Raw genomic sequence first — 21,394 nt, forward strand, 5'->3', positions numbered from 1 at the left:
TACTATCATCATTCAGTGTCAAGGCTACCAAATGCCACTTAAAAACCCATGAACTCAGAAAGGAAGAAGGCAATAATTTCATTCCCAAGTTTATGAAAGTCATTTACATCCTTTCACTACCAACAGTCAATCACCCCTTGGATATGTCTTCATTCTTGGCTAGCATAAAGATTCTAATCTGGCCAATCCATATCTCTGAGTGTTTTACCAAGTCCAGCTAAGCTACGAAATGTCAGGAGATCAATGATCTGTTACCAAGTACCAGTCAGAGGATCCTAACAACATTCTATCCAAGAAAAACAAAATCACGGGCATGTCCATATTGTTTTACTTTACTTACTCTGATGCTGCCTGATAGTTATCAGAAGGGACCTTACTATACTGAGTATTGTATACTTTTTCTGTATTACTATAGTTTCCTACATCGGGATGTGTCTGAGTATCATTCTGGCTATGGCTGCTCTGATGAGCATTGTTGCCACAATAAAAGAACTGGAAGGTCCTATGGCAGCTGTAAGTAGGCTCTGTTGTTGAATAATATAAACATCAATTAGATTTTTCTAAAAACTATTTTTGAAATATGCCTGTATTTAAGTGTGAATGACTTTCAAGCAAGATCCTAAGTGATTCCATCTTGGGATACTTTCTTGAAATTATTATAGATATCTCTATTTTAAATTTTTTGTATTTTTTAGAATTGTTGTATGTAAGCCGCCCGGAGTCCCTCGGGATTGGACGGCATACAAATTTATTAAATCTTGAATCTTGAAATATCAAGATATGTTGGAAAGTGCCTGTGTGGGATATCTTGTACAATCTATACTGCATAGAAAATAATATACTGTACATGAAAATATATGTTAAAACCAATGTCAACTGAAAGACATAACAAAATCAACACGAAAAGGATATTTTTCCCCTCAATCTAAATTACTTCAAACAAAATCTTATTTAATTTCGTATGTTATTATAAATTTACATACTGTGTACTAAAAATGGCTTCCTATTAGCTTATGTTTTGCTTACAATAATGTTTTCCAGTATGGGATAAACTTGAGATGATAAATTATATTTCTGAGACTTGCCTGAATGTAAAGATGGTTCTTCAATAACAATAGCACTTATATACTGCTTCATACTGCTGTGCAGCCCTCCCTAATCAGTTTACAGAGTCAGCATAGTGCCACTCCAAACAATCTGGGTCCTCATTTTATCAACCTCGGAATTTCAGAAGGATGGAAGGCTGAGTCGACCTTGAACCAATCAGAATCTAACTCCTGGAGTGAGCAGTGAGTTAGTCTGTAGTACTGCATTCTAATCACTGCACCACCACAGCTCATTCATTCAAGTTAAATGAATAATCTCCAATTCTCTTTCAGAATTGGTTTTAGAATTTGCTTGGATTTTCTGAAGCAAATTCTTCAGTTTCTCTAATCGTATCCACATACATATTATTATTATTGTTGTTGTTGTTGTTGTTATTATTTTGCATTACACTCTAAACCAGTGGTTCCCAAAGTGGATGCTACTTCCCCCTGGGGCGGATGACTTACGGGGGCGCTAAGAGGCAAGGAGGGTGGCAGGGGGGCGCTAAGAGGCAAGGGGACAGCAGGGGGTGCTAAGAGGCAAGGGAAGTGGCAGAGGAGTGCTTAAGGTGGCCCCTATGCAGGGCACAATTCTGCCTGGGGCTCTGTTGGCCACCAGTCAGCTGAGCATTTCTGGCAGGGGTGAAATTCAGTCTAACGTCCCAAAGACTGGAAGGATTTTTTGCTTGCTCACTCGCTCAGGAGGCATACAAGCATGTCAGGCCAGGGGGGGGGGGGCAAAAGGGAACAGAGAAAGAAGAGAAGAGCCTTTTGCCTGTATTTCTCCTCTGATACAACTCTGTGTGCTGTGCACCAAGAAGAGATGCGGGACTGAACGGGGCTGTCCTTGGGCCTGCATTTCAGGGATTGGGAATTGGTGCTGCATTATGCAGAGAGTCCGATATCACTGCACAAGAGCACTCACCTGCCCGCCTGCCTGTCGCGCTTTTATAAATGGCTTTATTTCTGACTCCCTTTCCGGGGGTGTGCTGCGAGCTGCCGCCGCGAGGATTGCACCTGTGCAACGGAGCCACCTCCCCCCCCCCATCCCTCTTGCACCCACTCCACACGGACATGCCACTCTTGCCTGCCTCTACCCCTTCCATCTTAGAAATGCAAGCCAGGTAAACATCAGCGGGGGGGGGAGAGAGAGAGGCTACCCTCCGTCTGCCTCCTCGCTCCATTCGTAGAGGTGGCCTTCAAAAGCAAAGAGTGGGAGGAAGGGCACGTGGGGTGGTTTCTCAAATTTCCTACGTAGCTGGCATTCTCTCTGCCATGAGCTGCAAAGTAATCTCATTGAAGGCTGAAATATAGGGGAGGTTGTGGAAAAGGGATAAGCATTTCCAACATATACTGTTTTTTAAAAAGTAAATAAAAAAGTGGTCTAATTACTGTCTAAAGTTGGATGTTGTCACATACAGGAAAAAGCAAAGCAAAACAAAATTATGATAGAACAACGTCCCATATTAGAAGAAAATGCTGTCTAAATGTTCCCAGTATGCCAAACAAGATGTTTTATAACCAAATGGAGTCAAAACTGCAATTTTTTTTTAATAAAGTGCCCTTCCTATCTTGATATTTATGCACAGTGAGACCTTTGTCACAGATAAACCTGGATAATAGCATCACTCTTATGTTGTGTGAGTATACATGAGCTGCAAGGCTTGCATTTTGCCATAGTATCATCTACAGCTCCATAAGTACTACTAGGGTTTTGACCAGCTGCTGGGCACCAATATATTGAGGAATGCGGAAAGACTGATCACGTGGAGCAGTCTAATGAGCATTTCTGAAATGGCAGATACCACAGAGCAAAGTCTTCTTCCTTATCTACCCCCACCCCACCCTGTTTTTTTTGGGGGGGGGGGAAGGCAGCAGTGTGTGTGTGAATGATCAGGCATGTACTGTATTACACAGAATTTACTGAACAGTGAAGTAGTTACTAAATTGTACTGAGTTTACTAAGATACTAGTTACTAAGGTTCTTGATAAATGACTATCAGACTTTGAAAACCTGGTATCACTGGATCATGTTCAACAATTTTGTTGAATTAACATTAACTAAAAATGTTTTTAAATTAGATTTTGAATAAATTTCCAAATAATTGTTACAGTTTTGAATTTTACTGTTACTATCTTCTTTCCGTCATGCAACCCACTCAGTCACATGACCCCCACCAGCCACACCCACCAAGAACCAGTAGTAAAAAAAATTGAATGCCACCACTGGGTGGGGGGCACTGAGGATCAGTTTGTAGCACCAAGTGGGTGGTGGACTGAAAAGGTTTGGGAACCACTGCTCTAAACTAACCATGCCCTTTATAAGTATAGCATTATCACAAGCAATGTGTCTTGATAGTTGTGTTATCAGTGACATTAGATAACACAAGAAATGTTTGCTATGCATTTTCACACAATGCTAACCTGATACCAGCTTTATATTCAGGATCAATTAGGCCATGCTACTGGCCCATGAATGGCCTTCTTGGACAGCACATAAATTTGAATCTCTGCACTATTATTTTAGTTCCCTATGAATAATTCACACAAGCATGTGCCACAGGCCAGAGACGATTTAATACATCTCAAGAATTTTTAGTATCTCTGTGGTCCCAAACATCTCATTCCCTGTTGTTACTAGTCTTATTGTCTAGACTTGCCATGACATTGATATATGGTTCTGGGCCACACCAAATTACAAGGTGAAACAATCCTTTTGAGAAGATGATCTATGTTGAGGGAAGATTTCCCCTCCATGTACTGCATTGGATTTGGTCACGGACTCAGAGGTATATAATAATGAAGGAATTCATGCTGATGTTGATTATTTTTGTTTTATTTTTTAGTATGTGTGTGTGTTAGAGAGTGAGGGGTGAGGGTTGCTTGTCCAAGTCATAACCATGCCACATCTAGTTAGCTTTGGCACATTTTTTTCCATATGCCATCAGCACAACTAAGTAAATGTACCCCAAACACGATTACTTTATTCTGTCCAAGTTAAAATCTCTGATTTTGCAAGTTGATATATATGCTTGCCTGCATCCCACCAGCTGGAAAGTATATGCAGTGTACAGTACTGACACATTCACACTTAGGTTGCTAGAAGTTAACCTTTTCTTAAATCTAGAGGAAACACATTGGCAAACTTCCTCTAGCAATTCATGTTGGAATCCTTAAGGTTTGAGAGAACACTTCCAGTTCCTCCTAATAGCTTCATTCTAAAAAGCATCTATTATGAATATGTTTAGGATAACCAAAGAATGAATCATTCCCTTGCATTACTACAGTGTCAAAGAATCAGAATTCACGGTTATGACCTTGGATTTATGAAAGGCCTCTTGCGAGTAAGCAGCTAATTACTACTATTTTTAAGACTATTTTTAATTAAGACTATTAGTACTTCTGAACAATTCTAAACAAGTCTAACTCTGCTGGGAACTTATCTGGAGGTTATCGACAGGGCAAGATTATCTTGTATTTGGAAGGACAACAAAATAACAGCTGCTCTGTGAAAGCTGTCATTTGGGAAACGATTGAATCATATGGATTTGCAATGTGTTCAATTTTGTCCTTTAAATAACAATTTCTATTTTTTTTAAATAGAAGAGACTTCTCCCATCTTTTGCTTCTAATCCTTCTGTGCCAGAGGTGGGTTGCTTCCGGTTCAGCCCGGTTTGGCTGAACCAGTAGGGGCATTCAGGCCTGGGTTGCAAAACCGGCTGCAACCCAGGTCTGCCACACCCCCAAACCAGTTCTCTCGCTGCCGCTGGGCTGCCACCATTTTGGTTTTAGTGACTGCATGTGCACAGCTCACTGTAAATTGTTCTGCGCATGCATGAAGAACAATTTACATTGAACAATGCATGCAGGCACAGTGTGCACGTCTGGCGCACACGTGTTGCAAACCAGTAGTAAAACTGGCAGCAACCTACCCCTGTTCTGTGCCTTCTCTGTTATTGTCTGACTACTCGTAAGAACTGTAGAGCCTGATTTTCCGGTTCTGGGGAAACTGACTGAATTTCTATGAAACATTCAAGTAACAGCTAAACAATAATTTTTATGAAATGCTTTAATGTGGATTCTTACATTGAGCAGATGGTTCAGCTTGATGACTAAAATGGCCTTTTCCAATTCTATGATTCTTTACTTATACTAATATTTAATCCGTATTTTTCTGCAAGTCATCTTAGATATTGGACTGTATATATATAGTTGTTGTGTATCTGTTTTTGAAAATGGCTACCCACATAATTCAAAAGGAAACATCAAAGCCCATGTAATAAAGACTGAGTTGCAAATAAATGTAGATGTTAGTAATGTCACTTTTTATATGTCAGCTTTATACAGGAATCAGTGGACTAATTTATTTCAAGGAAGTGAATGGAAGAATATTACATATATTTCAGTTATTATGAAAAAGTAAAGAAGAACATACTGGCCAGGGGTGGGTTTCTCGCCCCGTTCCAACCGGTTCGCTTGGAACGGGGCCGGCGGCGTCCTCGTGCACACGTGCGGCACGCGTGTGCGTGTGCATGTGCGCGGCGCACGCATGCATACTAGTGTCTGTGCGATGTGCGGGTGGGCGGGCGGCTGGGCCCTTCGCCGTTCCCGGAGGTTACTTACTTCCGGGTTCGCCGACCAACCGGTTCGCAGGGACCGCCGCGAACCGGTTGAAACCCACCCCTGATACTGGCCTAATGAGCTGCAGTATAGGTAGAACCAAACTGTGCTTGGGACTTATTTTTTCCTGTCAAGGGATTAATTAGTGGATTTTGTAACCAGCCTAAGGATCAGTAATTATGACAAGTAAAAGCTTCTTGCAAAAGAAAAGGTAAACATCTCGATTTAGCTGACTTAGTATGCATGCTGAAAGTGTTTGCTTTATGTTGCAAAAGAAAATTAATCACCTGCAAAAGATCCATATACTGAATGATTATTTTATATGGTTCAGGTGAGATTAATATCCATGTACAGTACCTAGAATTGATAGTTTTCCTAGCAGCATCAACAATTTTATGTCACTAGAGTAGTGATCAGCAGCAATGATAATAATAATTACATGATATTTGGTTTGGAAATCCATTTCTGAGTTTTGAAGCTGACTCAGTTTGGCTCAGTCCAATTGAAAGTGAGTGGTACAAAACTGAGTGGGTGGCTGTATAAATTTGTTTACTAAATATAGCAATCAACTCTTTTGTGCAGTGATACAATGAATCCAAACAAAACAGAATTAAAACTGGCAGAGGTCAGGGAACACAGGTCATGAACTCTAATGAGTTAAACATGCAGTTAAAGATGGTTTGAGGCCATGCCAGGCAGACTGTGTATATATTTAAGATGAATAAATCATGTCCAGGACTGATGGATTAATGTATTTACTTACTAACTTTATGTCAATGTACTTCCAAAAGACTCATGGCAGTGTCTATGTGTGTGTTTATGTGTGTGTTCCAGCATAACTCTGGAATGCCTCGAGCAATTACAACCAAACTTGATACATAGATAACTTACTCTCTGGAAAGACATCCCTAACACCCCTCATGGGTGTGTGCTTTGTTAAAATATAGCCTGCTGTGCCTTAAAATGGCTTCTACTGTACAATGGAGTTGCCATGGTAACAGCTTCATAGTACTCCACATGGGGGCTCCCTCTGGTAAGGGAGAAGAGAATACAATAGTCTCTATTCGCTATTACCAGGGGGAGGGCCTTCTCTGTGGCAGCTCCGGCCCTCTGGAATGAACTCCCCCGTAGGGATTCGGACCCTCACCTCTCTCCAGGCCTTCTGAAAAGCCGTCAAAACCTGGCTTTGCCGGCAGGCCTGGGGGTGATGAGTTCCCTCCCCTCTCGACATGTATGGTTGTGCGATTGTTGTTGACTTTTATTATTTGTATTTTGTCTTTTATGTTCCCCCTTATCCCCTTTGAATTGTTCGCCGCCCTGAGTCCTCCCGGAGAAGGGTGGCATACAAATAATAAAATACAAATACAAATACAAATACAATACAATACAATACAATACAATAGCAGAGTTGGAAGGGACCTTGGAGGTCTTCTAGTCCAGTGTTTTTCAACCACTGTGCCGCGGCACACTAGTGTGCCGTGACATAGTGTAAGGTGTGCCATGGGAAAAACACCCGCCGGCATTGCATCCCAGCTGGCGGGCAGAGGCTGAGTCGGCGGGCAGAGGCTGAGCAATGGAGGAGAGCGAAGAGCTGCTCCAAGGAAGGGCGCAAAAGGCGAGGTTTTTGAGGAGGCTTTTCCCGTGGGATTCCCGTCGCAGGAGGAAAGCGCGGAGCCCAACCAAGCCAACTCGGGCTCCGCCTCCCTTTTTGTATGTCCTCCTCCTCCACCACCACCGGGGGAGAAAAGTGCCAGCGCTGTCCCGGAACAGGCTGCGCCAAACGGCCGCGCGCCCAGGCTCAGCGGGAGGCCAAGTCCGCGCGCCCCACCTCACCTGCGCCAGTCGGGGAGGGGGGAGGGAGGGGGCGAGCGCCGCACCTGGCTGGCCTCGGGGAGGACATCGCCGCGCCGCCCCTCACGCTCCCTTCGCCGGTAGGATGTGATATTTGAACGGGCTGCGGAAGGGGGGGCGCGTAGTCACACCTCTCCCCCATCACCTGAATCTCCACCCGCTTCCCTTTCCCCGGGCCGCTCCAAAGGCGCATCCTTTCCTCCTCCCCCCCCCCCCGTGGATCCTCCGCGCGCGTGGCTGGTGAGATGAGCTTGCTGGTATGGAGGGATCCAAAAAGTAACATTTTTTTTTTACCCTTTGCTTTAAAAGAAATGAAAACTTTTATCCAGCAAAGGAGAAGTTCAGAAAGGTGAGGAGGACTTAAATTCGAAGCTTTTATTCCGTGCGAGGGTTGTTTTGCTTTACTTAATATGTGAGCTTGGGTGGAAGGGGATGCTGGGCAGGGGTCTGAGCTGGGCCTGCATACAGAGGCCAAGAGACCCTCCCAGCCAGCCCCTGCCCTCACACCACACCACACACACACACACACACAAGCAGACAGTTCACCAGACCAAGAATCAGCCCCTGCTGCTGGGCAAGAGCAGAGGTCAGCTGGGGCCGCATTAGCAAACGATGGCTGGACAGAGTCTTGCTTCCCAACCTTGGTTGACTGAAATAACACACACACACACAAACACACACACACACACACACACACACCACTGAGCTGGCCTTCCACTGTGGCCTGGCAGGGAGGCTCCTTACTCAGTGTTGACCAGGGTGCACCATTTTCTAATGGTGGTGTGCCTCGTGATTTTTTTCATGAAAAAAGTGTGCCTTTGCACAAAAAAGGTTGAAAAACACTGTTCTAGTCCAACCCCCTGCCTAGGCAGGAAACCCTATACCGTTTCAGACAAATGGCTATCCAACATCTTCTTAAAGACTTCCAGTGTTGAGGCATTCACAACTTCTGGAGGCAAGCTGTTCCATTGATTTATTGTTCTGTCAGGAAATTTCTCCTCAGTTCTAAGTTGCTTTTCTCCTTAATTAGTTTCCACCCATTGCTTCTTGTTCTACACTCAGATGCCCTGGAGAATAGTTTGGCTCCCTCTTCTTTGTGGCAACCCCTGAGATATTGGAACACTGCTATCATGTCCTTCTTCTCATTAAACTAGACATAGTTTTTGTTGCCTAAATGTAGAACCTTACTCTTTTCACCATTGAATTTCATTTTATTAGATAGTGCCCAATGTTCAAGTTTGTCAAGATCCTTCTGTATCTTAAGCCTATCTGCTGGAGTGTTGGCTATTCCTGCCAGCTTGGTGTCATCTGCAAATTTGATGAGTTCCCCATTTATTCCCTCATCCAAATCATTGATGAAGATGTTGAAGATACTGGGCCTAAAACAGAGCCTTGGGGTACTCCACTGCATACTTCCCTCCATGTAGATGCAGTTCCATTGAGGACTACATGTTGAGTGCCGTTGGTCAGCCAGTTACGAATCCATTTGGTGGTGATGCTGTCTAATCCACATTCTTCTACTTTATCTAGTAGTAGGTTATGATCTACCTTGTCAAATGCCTTACTGGAGTCCAAGTAAACTATATCAACAGCATTCCTCTGGTCCACTAATTTTGTCACTTTGTCAAAGAATGCAATAAGATTAGTCTGGCATGATCTGTTTCTGACAATCCCATGTTAGCTTTTGGCCAACATCTAACATTAGAAATTACATTTGGTCCTGACATTTTCCCCCTATAAATAAATACCTGGGCAACACCAGGTTATCAGCTAGTAAAAATCAAAACATGTCACTACAAGTCAAATAAATCAACATAATTAATCAACGAATAAAGGCAAATATATGTATCCCAGGATCTAATCTGGATTGGTCACCCGGGAAGCATGCTGTGTCACATTCAGTTGAAAGAGAAGTTTCCTGAGGATGGACTCCAGATTGAGTCTGAAAGCTTGGAGGATCAAACCTCTGGTCCCAGTGATCAACCCAGATTAGATCCTACGTAACTAATCAAACCCAATAGATTTACACATCGGTAATAAAATTAATATAAATAGGCACCCAATGACAGCAGCTGTATGTGTTTCTGAGTAGCCCTAATATCAAAGTCTTCTTGAAGTTCAGGAGAAAAGGTGTTTTCTTGATTTTTGATAAGAGATTGTCCAAAGTATATCGGGGGGGGGGTATTTTTCACATAGCCCCAAATCTCCTAAAGGGGTACCTGCAATGTCCACCCAAGGCTGTAATGAGTATTTATTCAGAAAAATTCAAAGTCAGATTTGCAGGTCACCATCTGATTTTATATTTTAAATAAGAAAACTACAAATCACAAACGGTTTCCATTTTCGTTTTTTGTGATGCTTATGTTGCTTTAACAAAGATATTGCTGAAAAACGGATTTTGAAATGTATTCTGGCAATGTAATGCTCGTAATTTTGTTGAATAGGAGATTGCTTCATCTCTGTGATCTCACAATTCATGACTCCAGCTGGTTATCATGGAAATTTAAATCAGACTTTTTTTTTTTAAAGGCATTTCCTTTTTTGCATGCATGGACTTGATTGTATAAACAAAATCTGGTCTGAACAAGCTGGCCAAGTTCTGAAAAGGAGTTTTAAGAGCTTGGCAGTCTGCAGGATTTTGCTCTGTTGGGTTTCCTACATAGAGATAATATTTATTCAATAAACTGCCCTGCTTTTCCTTCAATCGATCCCACCATTTTGTTCATTTTTATTTTGCCAATCTATTATACCAACCAAGTATATCATAAGAAACTAAAGTTATTGCTTTCTTTTATTCAGAAAACCATGACCTAACCCATTGAAATGGAGTCCTGTACAAAAACACTGAACGAAAAAATGAAGATTGTTTTGAAGAAGAAATATATAGGAAAACACCTAGGAAGAACATTGTTGGAAATGATTTCTGGGACCAAAAGCTATAACTGCTGCACTTCATTTAACTGAAAGCATTAGCTGATTAAAACTTGAACTCAGTGTCACTTTTACTGCCACTTTTGTCATTTTTGTTCAAATACATGAACCTCTAAGGAAAAAAAATATTTAAAAAGTAATATATGTCCTTCTAATCATATGTTGCTCACATTCCTTTTATGTTATCAGATTTTTGTTTGCTTTAATGTATAAAAATGGAGAGAGAAAAAACCTGAAAGCCTGTGCAAAGTTTTGACTTTTAGACTGACACCAAGGAAGATCCAGATTCAAGTTCTTCTCCAGCCATGGAGGTTTTCTGGGTGACTGAGCTAGTCACTCTCTTTCGGCCCAATCTACCAAAAGAACAAGGGAAACCTCAAGCCAAAACAATACTTATTTCCAATAGACATCCACTCACTCAGAGGCAGGGAGAAAAATCCATTTGCTCTCAGAGGAAAACTTACATCTCTGTGTCTTTCAATTTAAATCAATTAAGTACTCTGGGTTTGAAATTAATTGAAGGAAATAGAATAAATACTGTCTTTTATTTAGGGACACAGTGGCTTAGTGGCTAAAACACTAAGCTTGTCGATCAGAAAGGTCGGCAGTTTGACAGTTCAAATCCCTAGTGCCACATAGCAGAGTAAAAATGCAAGTAGAAAAATAGAGACCACTTTGGTCATGCCAGCCACATAACCATGGAGACATCTTCGGACAGCCCTGGCTCTTCGGCTTTGAAATGGAGATGAGCACTGCCCTCTAGAGTTGGGAACAATTAGCACATATGTTCGAGGGGTACCTTTACCTTTACCTTATATTTTTGTTCTGTTATGGGTGTGAAGAACAACCTTTCTATTTCTTAAAGTTTGTATGTTCAAATAATTAAGGTACTGGAAGTAGCAATGGCAGCACTTACTAAGGATATTTTGATCTCTTTTTTTATTGTAGTGTTTCTTCTGTTTTACTGTGATTTTCTGTGCTTCGGGAATGGCCACTTATTGGACTGTCACCAACAGTATTGTGGTAAGTGAACAAAGTGAAAAGATATATAGTTAAATATTGCACTGCACATCAACTGCCAAAATTGTTCTGCACTTTCAGATAGACTAATTACAACAATCTCATTCATGTAAACTTAGAGCCATAAAACGTTTCAAACGTCTCAAGTGTCTTCAAGCCCTTTTTGTTTGTTTCCAAAGTCTACAAACTCGATAATTCTCAAATAAACATGCTTCTGAGATCTGTTGCATGGTATTATCCCATAGGAATATTTCACTGGAGCATATAGGATAATTGTAAGGCGGATTTTTGGAATTGTGCATGGCTTCAGTAGGATTGTGATGTGGAAAGGCAGAATATAGATCATAGGAATGAAGAGAAAGGGCAATTATTCAGCAATTCTGCTCAGATTTTATTATGCTGCTCCTGATTTGGCTAGTTGAGGGAGTGCTAGTCACCTCAGGAAAGGTTCTCTGAATTGTGAGGCCAAAAGTGATAAGAATACTCTCAGGATAGCTCAAAAATGTTTCCAAGTTTTAGGGAGTGAAAAATCATACTTCTGTTTCTACAGGGAGAGTGTTCTAGAATTGGAAAGATTTGGAGCAAAGCCGGAAACGACAGAAACTACAAGTAGTCCTTGACTTATGACCATAATTGGGTCCCAAATTTTTGTTGCTAAGCAAGACATTTTTAAAGCAAGTTTTGCCCCATTTTACAACTTGTCTTGCCACAGTTGTTAAGTGAATCACTGGAGTTGTTGAGTGAATTACATGATTGTTAAGTGAAGCTGGCTTCCTTGTTGACTTTGCTTGTCAGAAGGTCACAAAGGGGGATCCTGACCCTGCAACCATCATAAATATGAGTCAGTTGCCAATTGTCTGAATGTTGATCATGTGACCATAAAGATGCTGCAATTGTCCTAAGTGTAAAAAAATGGTCTTAAGTCACTTTTTGCAACCCTGTTGTAACTTCAAATGGTCCTTATATGAACTGTTGTAAATCAAGGATTGCTTGTATATTACTCCTGATAATGTACTTCAAGAAATAGCTGTGATGTTTGTGAGAATGGTTCAAGCCCATATATATATATATTTATCTAGGCTTTATCTAAGCTTATTGCTGTCATTTCTTTGTACAAAATATCACCTGTGAAAAAGACAATTGCATGAGTCTTCTCTTCTCCTCTCCTTCTTCCTAAGCATATTCATACATAAATACCTGTCTTGTGTGAATTGGGTTACTGAGTTCAATGGGATGAAGTACGTACAGTTTACTTCTATTACAAAAATTATGTTTGGAACTGCAATTCTAACTTGAGAAAGTATCTCATTGACAAGAAACAGCATTGGAAACATGCAGAAGCTATTGATCATGCCTTGGTAGAATTTGTTATGGCATATCATAAACTGGGAGTATGGGTGTCTTTAAATGCACGTGATTTCTGTTTAAACACAGTTGCTTCCAAGTTGGTAATATATTATTTACCAACAAATGCATAGAGTTATGCAATCCTTGACACTCAGTTTTATATGCCCAGCAATATATTAAAATATTATTTCAAAATATAATCCCAAGAATTATTTCATTAATCTGGACTTGCTTGCACTATTAGGTTGTTAAACTCCATGAGAAAAAGAGCTACATTTATTTGACATGTAATAAGAAGGAAGTTGGAATGTGTTCAGATGATTGTTCTACCTCCTGGATTCTCAAAATCTTAAAAAGACTGTGATTCAGAATCAGTATTGACAAGGAATTTAAATTTCATAATTGAACATCTATCCAGGGCTTAAGGAGGTGGTCTTATCAATATTCTGCTTACATGGATCCGATGCCATTTATCTATGATGCCATCGGGTTAATTTCCAATATACTGAATTTGTTGGAATGAGGAAAACCAACAAGCAAGAAGTTGAACAAAAATTAAACATAGGTGTAGCTCAGAGTTGAAATGAGGAGTCCTTGGTGCTCTCTGAGCTTGTTTCCTTGCAGATGTTGCATTGTCCAAGCTAAGTATCAATATCATCATCAACAACTTTAACCAGACCAATAATCAAACAATACCCCAATTTATCAAAGGGATAGCTACATACAAATACAACAATTCTTGAGAAAAGCCGTGCTACAGCTGTAAAGGAAAGAATATCTCAGTCTGGACTTTCACTCCACCACCCAATCCTCTGGACCAGTGTTTCTCAACCTTGGCCACTTGAGGTTGTGTGGTCTTCAACTCCCAGAATTTCCCAGTCAGCCATACTTGGCCAAGATTGAGACACACAGCTTTCCCTACTATCCAGACTAGAAATTATGAGTGAGATATGCATATATGTATATGGGAAACCCCCACAGTTAATTTAGATTACTTTGCTTAGGGAAGTGAGCCATGTGGCATGAGATTCTTCAGAGGCTGTTCTTTTCATGCATCAGCATAGTAATGATGACAAAAGAATACTGTGTGAGCTGTCTTGGCCTGCAGTATTTTGATTAGAGAGCAGAGCTGATATAAACCCATCCAGTTTGCTATGTTGAAAGACCCAGAGATTTTAGTTTTCTGTGTCTGACTGGCACCAGGTTAGAGAAATTGGACAGTATAATGTTCTTCAGAGGATTGTCTGCTCATTTGTTATAAGACTTCTGGAAGACTTGCACTGTGAAACAATTGGATTTGATTCCAATGACAGTCCAGACTAAAAACACACGGAGCTGCTGTATTTTAAAAACACATGGCATTGCTTTTTTAAAGCCAAGAAACAGGCAATCTGCCATTCTAGTTAATAACCATCTTTCATAGATGTTAATGTGTGGTGTTCTTTTGGAACTCTTAGTTGAGGTTATAATTACATGTATTAATATAAAAGTGTCTCTTGTCATCACCTACATAAGGGATACAAAAAGTATTGCATCCCATGCTTCCCCCTAAATCCAGCCTTCAAAATCAGAAAGGCTTTTTTTAAAAAAAAATTGTTTGGGAGAAAATAGATGCTAGCTCCACCAATTTATAGAATATGGCTCTTTATGCACAGTGCAAGGTTTGCCAGTGATCCTTGAGCAACCAAGTTGTAGCGTCTTTATTTCAGTACATTGTAGAGTGGAATAGATTATATTATGTAGCATCTTTCATTCTCAAACAGCACGTATTGGTGATAACAAAAAAAAATTATTAACAAAACAAACCAACACCCCAGTTGGCTAAAGAAATTTTTTACAAACATTATGTTAACTTAAGCAGCCCTGATGAATTAAGCTATAGGCTACAGGTAGTCTTTAACCTATGACCACAACTGAGCAAATTTACTGTTGCTAAGTGCGACATTTGTTAAGTGTGTTTTGCCCCCTTTTACAACTTTTCTTGCCACAATTGTTAAGCGAATCACTGCAGTTGTTAAATCACTTCACAGTTGGAAGTGGATCTGGGTTTCCCCATTGACTTTGATTGTCAGAAGGTTGCAAAAGGTGTTCACATGACCCCAGGACATTGCAACCATCATAAATGTGAGTCAGCATCCAAAGGTAAATCACATGATCATGGGGATGCTGCAACAGTCATAAATGTGAAAAATAGTCATAAGTCACTTTTTTCAGTGTTGTAAATTCAAATGGTCATTAAGTAAGCTGCCTGCCTGTATATAGCTGTATGGCCTAGCACATATTTTTAAACCTTAATAATTGTTGTGGCACAGTGGATAGAAATGCAGTACTGGCAGGCTGCTGACTGCTATCTGCAGTTTGGCAGATTCTCACTGGCGCCAGGTTGACTCAGCTTTCCATACTTCCGAGGTCAGTAAAATCAGGACCCAGTTTGTTGGGGAAATATGCTGACTCTGTGAACCACTTAGTGAGGACTGTAAAGCACTGTGAAGTCTAAGTGCTATTGTTTAGCAACTTTAAGGTGTGAGGACATCGATGCTGGCTGCTGAATTCTGGGAGTTGAAGTCCACATATCTTAAGGTTGAAAAACACTGGTCTTGCATTTCATGGAAAAGAACCAAGGTCTTTGACTTTGTCAACTAGAGCCAGATAAAGCTCTGCTGAAAGATTGGAGAATTATTGCTAGTCAGTGCTGGCAATGCAGCACTAGAGAAATGAATGGTCTGATTCAATTTGAACCAATTTCCTATATTCTTAATCTGTGTTCCTTTGCTAAGGAAGGCATATAATCATGGTACCCCATTGAATTCAGAGTATAGGACTGCACTTTTGGTCCATGGAATGAAAATAAGTAGCAAAGGAATAGTTGTGTAAATATAACAATAGATGGAAGCTTTTTAAATCACTGTGTCTACAATATACATTTAATAGAACTGCAGAAAAGAATAAGGAAAGAGTATGTGTATATGTACAGTATGTGCGAGAGAGTAATTTTGTTTACTATTAATTTTTCTTTTAAAATTCTGATAAATACATTTTCTGAAAACTAATTAATTACTTTAATGGAACCAAAGACTTACTTTCCAAGCAATCCCATGCGTATTTTCATAAAATCAAGAGGCATTCTACTGAGTGTTGATTCAGGAAATGGCGCTAAAAGGAAAACTTTATTTTAAATTAATTATGAACACTTAACTTTTAAATTATCTATGAAAAGCAGGGAAACTGTCATATAATATCCTTAAGGATAAAAGTATTCTAAAAGAATTTCCAGGACAATTATGGTATTAATTTGCTGCAACAAAACAAAGCAACCTTTGCCATTTTAGCAAATGTATTACTGCACAAACCTTTTTGGTCCAGAGTTTTGCTCTATACACCGTTGAATCCATTCTGCCTTTGGGCTGTTACTTCAGAGAAATCAAAGAAATATAAATAATGCAGACTACATAATAAATAATGTACCAAAATCGCAGATGTAATTGAAAGCATTTGAATTTAAAGGAGAACTTTCTGTCTTTCACTTCTCAGCCTTGTAGTCAAGGGGGATTTAGATTTGTGTACTTCTCATTTGGCTAGCTTAGAAATTAAGTACTTCCTTTATGCCACACGACATATAACTTAGAAGACAGTAGTTTTGAAATTATATTCGGCTAAAACAGAACAGAACAAAACTATTTTAGGCTAACAGGATTTGCATTGTTTTTCAGAGAAACCTGAAAGTCCTCCAACAGGTGTTCACTGTGAATTAGCACTCAAGAATACATTTATTTATTCAACTTGTACTGTATAGTGCCCATGTTCCCCAGAAGTGACACTAGGCAGCTTAAAATCATTAAACCATTAAAAAACTTTAAATAATAGCATTAATTTAAAATTGACAAAGATTGTAAGAACGGGAACAAGTTGCACATGGGAAGGAGGTTGGGTCTTATCTAATCCATTAATCACCTCCAGAATGATGCGACTCCATTGCGACCCCAGGCCGGTTGGAAGAGCCAAATCTTCAGGTCCTTTTGGAGGGCCAAAATATATGAACTGGCGTACCTTCAAAGGACTCCTTAGTTCATCCCAATTGTGTCCTTTTCTGGACTGGGAAGACATTTGGATTACTGCAGTGCACTCCCTTTAAGTGGTCTTTGAAGTCACTCAAAAGTTATACTGGTCCAGAATGTGCCATGTTGGACATTCCTAGGTTCCCCTTTATTATACCCTGTTGCATGAACTAAACTGGCTCAGTTTCTTTTGGGGTACAATTCCAGGTTTATCGCCTTTAAAGTCCTACATGGCATAGGACCAGATTATCTGTGGAAGTGGTCCTACCTGAGGCTATCTGCCCATCCCACTAGAGCAGATAGGACAGACATGATCCAGGTCCCTTCCCTTAAACATTGCTACAACATGGGTCCTTGGAAATGTTCCTTTCTTGTTGCAGCCCGTCTCATGCATCACATTCCCCCTTGATATCTCATAAGCCCACACCCACCCACTCTTTTATGCTACTGAAGAGCACTTAAAACTTGCTATTCCCCTAAGTACTGAGATAGTATGAGTTCACAGCAAAATAAGAATGCTGTGGGTTCATGAAGGAATGGTGGTTGGGGTGCTGGGTTTTGTTGTCCTTTTTGCATTTATAGCTGTAGATATTGTTTTCATTGGTTGCAAATTTGGTTTTAAGATGGTCAGCTGTACAAGTGTAATAGATAGATAGATAGATAGATAGATAGATAGATAGATAGATAGATAGATAGATAGATAGATAGATAGATGGATGGATGGATGGATGGATGGATGGATGGATGGATGGATGGATGGATGGATAGAAAGAAAGAAAGAAAGAGAAAGAAAGAAAGAAAGAAAGAAAGAAAGAAAGAAAGAAAGAAAGAAAGAAAGAAAGAAAAGTTATACAATTTGCTACTAACATTTGTTGCATATTGAGTTATAATGTCCTAGGGGGCGAGAGGGGAGGTTGTTGTCAGCTTAAATGTAGATGTTAAACTTGATTCCATGATAATCATCTTACTTCCATAATTTAAAAAAACAACTTTTTTATTTCCTATCAGCCACTCCAATAATTATTTAGTTACATTTTCATTGTTACCACTATACTGTTATATTTTATTGAATCTGAAAATATTTTTAAGTAAATCACTGTTACTTTTTTTTGAATGAAATGTGGTACATAATTAAATATAATTTTAATATCTGCAGAAAACAACTTACAAACTAAACTATTGAACACATTTGCACAACATTTAGATATTCATTTTGAAAGGTACTCCACAAGTCCTTTTATAGGGATACTTTAACAATTCCTGCAAATAGAGAGAGAGGATAATACAGGGATATGAAGTGATAAACTAGGTGATAGAATCTTACACAGAGTTTTATCCACACGTTTTAGTTACTCAGTTTTGTGCAAGAAAAAGAATGGGCTTATTGCTATTGGTTTGTATAAAGTACATACAGTAAATATAAACAGTAAAATACTAGTCTCTCCTATATTTTTAAACTCTTTTTTGAGTGATGTCACGCACAGCTCCACAAAATGGTTTTGCTTTAAAACAAACATATTTAAATCTCACTGAAGTCAATAAAGATACATTTATTTTAATGCCCTTTGCTTAGTCCTTTATTGGACCTTTCCTCAGTTTTAATGCACTTTTTATTGAATAATTTTCAACCAATCAGCCATCCCCAGCTAACATCAAGCTCATAAAATATTCTAAACTTCCCATATTCTAGTCTGTTTTAGCAAAATGTGCATGTGCTTTTTTATTAGTTGGCTTTTGTATATTTAAAAGGCAATAATCTTGAAAATAAGCACTGGGTGGGTGATCATAAATAATACCACCTCCCTCCAAAAAATTTCATCAAACGGTCAGAATTGCTAGTTATATAATTGTCCACTGAATCCCATATTCATTAAATCTGAGAAAACAAACAAGGTATGAATTGCCTAAAACTGAGAAATAAACTACATTGGGATGCACGTAAGGCCATGCAAACATCCGGTGCACAAATTGTGTTGAGCACAGTACCACTGCTTTCATATTTATGTAGAATTTGAAATGGATATTTCTCAATGGAAAAAGTTGGAAAGTATTTCAGAGTACCGAGAGCAGGAAAAAGACAAAGCCAACAGCAGCAATGCTTGGTGGATAAGAGGAAGTTCAAGAAGACAAATCCTGGAAAAATCAAGGGTAGGGTTGGATTTGCTGCTCTTAAATTCAAGGGGAGCAGTGGCAGGTGGCAACCTAAGGTAGATGAAAAAAGGAAGATGTTGCAAAGGTCAGAGGAAAAGTGGGTGAACTTCCTTGGATTTGAGAATAGTGTATCCAGTCCAGTGATGAAATTCAATTTTTTTTACTACCGGTTCTGTGGGCGTGTCTTGGTAGGCATGGTGTAGCTTGGTGGGCGTGGCAGGGGAAGGATACTGCAAAATTTCCATTTCCACCCAATTCCAAGGGAAAGTACTGCAAAATCTCCATTTCCACCTCACTCTGGGGCCAGCCGGAGGTGGCATTTGCCGGTTCTTCGAACTACTCAGTTTCTACTAGCAGTTCTTCAGAACCTGCTGGATTTCACCCCGATCCATTCCCTATGCACAAAAACATGTAAATGCATACCAACCACATTTTATTTTACCCAATTATTGACATTCACACATTGTAATGGTAATATCATCTATGTAGGTGGAAAATGCCATGATTGATGTATATGATGTTGTTTATGAAGATGTGAGAAACAACATTTCCAGCACCAGAAGAGAGGAGCTATATTCCATTCACAAGATGGTAAGTTGCTGATGGTTTTGGAATAGGTTAGCTTTGTCCCAGCTTAGTTAATTTTTTACTCTTTCGTCCCAGAATTGCCAGTTGAGATAGCCAATGAGCAACTTATCAGTGGCAGTTCAATGTAGGAGATCTCTGGCTGAGGCATTTTGAAAAAAAAACCCAGTTCCCAATGGCCATATCCAATATTTTATTTCAGCAGAATTTCTTTCACATTTTCAATAAAATGAAACTAATCATGCTTTGGGAATAATCTGATGCAAGATAAGTGCATTTCTACCACTAATTTAAATGGAGAACGTTGAATTGTTTTCTGTAAGAGACTTGAAGAGATCTGAAAATATTAATTCCTTTTATTTCCCTTCATTTATTTCAGAGAATGGAGGGGGGAAGGGGGAACCCCATACAAATAAATATAAAATATAGTGTCATGTATAAAAAGAAAATAATAGTCCAGAAGCTTGGGAGAATACAATGCCATTCTTGGCATTGGCATAGGCAAATCTCTATTTGAATTTGAATTGAATTGAAATGAATTTATTATATTTCTATGCCGCCCTTTTCCCCGAAGAGGACTCAGGGCGGCTCACAACCCAAGTCAAGGGGGGGGGGTACAAATAAGGAATAAAAAAGACGAACAAAACAATACCTCAATTTAAAAGCACACAACAACCATACCATTCGAGGGGGGGACAAAAACTCATTAGCCCCAGGCCTGTCGGAACAGCCAGGTTTTAAGGGCTATGCGGAAGGCCTGGAGGGTGGTGAGGGTTCAAATCTCCACGGGGAGCTCGTTCCAGAGGGCCGGAGGAGCCACAGAGAAGGCCCTCCTCCGGGTGGTCGCCAGTCAGCATTGGCCAGCGGATGGAATTCAGAGGAGGCCTAATCTGTGGGATCTAATCGGTCTATTGGAGGTAATTGGCAGCAGGCGGTCTCTCAAGTACCCAGGTCCAATACCATGAATGACATTTCAACGTGATCAGCTTTGGCATAAACATGCCGCTTTTTGTAACAGTGGCAAGTCTTTTACTCTTCTCAATGGCTTGCTAGGGAAAATAGTTTAGCAGCTGGAACAATAATTAGTACAGCAAACATCAATAATTCCACTGAACTCTTTTGTTTCCTACACAATCAATTCAAATTTATATTGGCCTTTCTCTGGTACTTCATTTGGAGTTGCTTTCACCTCTTCAGAGCTTTGACAAAAGAATTATTTTGCTTAATCATTAATATACAAATTCCTACTTTTCCCATACTGTTACATGTGCAGCATATTTCTAAACGAGAAAAAAGTTTACCCTATCAAGGAATCTACAATAGAAGCTAACTAACAAAGCAAAGTGGAAATAAGATGTAGCATTGTAACTGAATGACATCTGCAACTCAGCGTAGTAATTCTGAATGGGAGGCTAGCTAATGAATAAGGCATGAAAAATAGCAGTATTCTGAATATATGAAAAATACTGCAAGATAAAGGGAGGGAGGAGTCACATACAAGTCCTCTCCAAAAGGTGACTAAATGAAATATTTTCCTGTCAGATTGTTTTTAAAAATATCTAACAAGGGCCGTAAGAAATATCTGTTTCTCATACTTAACAGTTCTTGCCTCCTTTCTGTACAAAATTCACTTTTTTTAGAACTCAAAATTCATAGCTATATTTTATGTTTATAATTGCATAGTTATTGTTGTATTCAAAAATAACTGCAAATCCCAGATTCTGTTATGAATCTTTGGCAACACATTGC

At 39.7% G+C, this 21,394-nt stretch overlaps 1 protein-coding gene across 1 annotated transcript in view; it reads left to right on the plus strand.

Moving 5' to 3' along the window:
* Nucleotides 1-21,394, plus strand: part of TSPAN32 (tetraspanin 32) — a 34,810-nt gene that overhangs the window by 5,646 nt on the left and 7,770 nt on the right. Inside the window, exons 3-5 of the mRNA XM_032210644.1 lie at nt 416-513; nt 11,436-11,510; nt 19,550-19,651. Coding sequence (XP_032066535.1) covers nt 416-513; nt 11,436-11,510; nt 19,550-19,651 — 275 coding nt within the window. The remainder of the gene's footprint in view (nt 1-415; nt 514-11,435; nt 11,511-19,549; nt 19,652-21,394) is intronic.

Source organism: Thamnophis elegans, chromosome 1, assembly GCF_009769535.1.
Source record: "Thamnophis elegans isolate rThaEle1 chromosome 1, rThaEle1.pri, whole genome shotgun sequence".
NCBI lineage: Eukaryota > Metazoa > Chordata > Lepidosauria > Squamata > Colubridae > Thamnophis > Thamnophis elegans.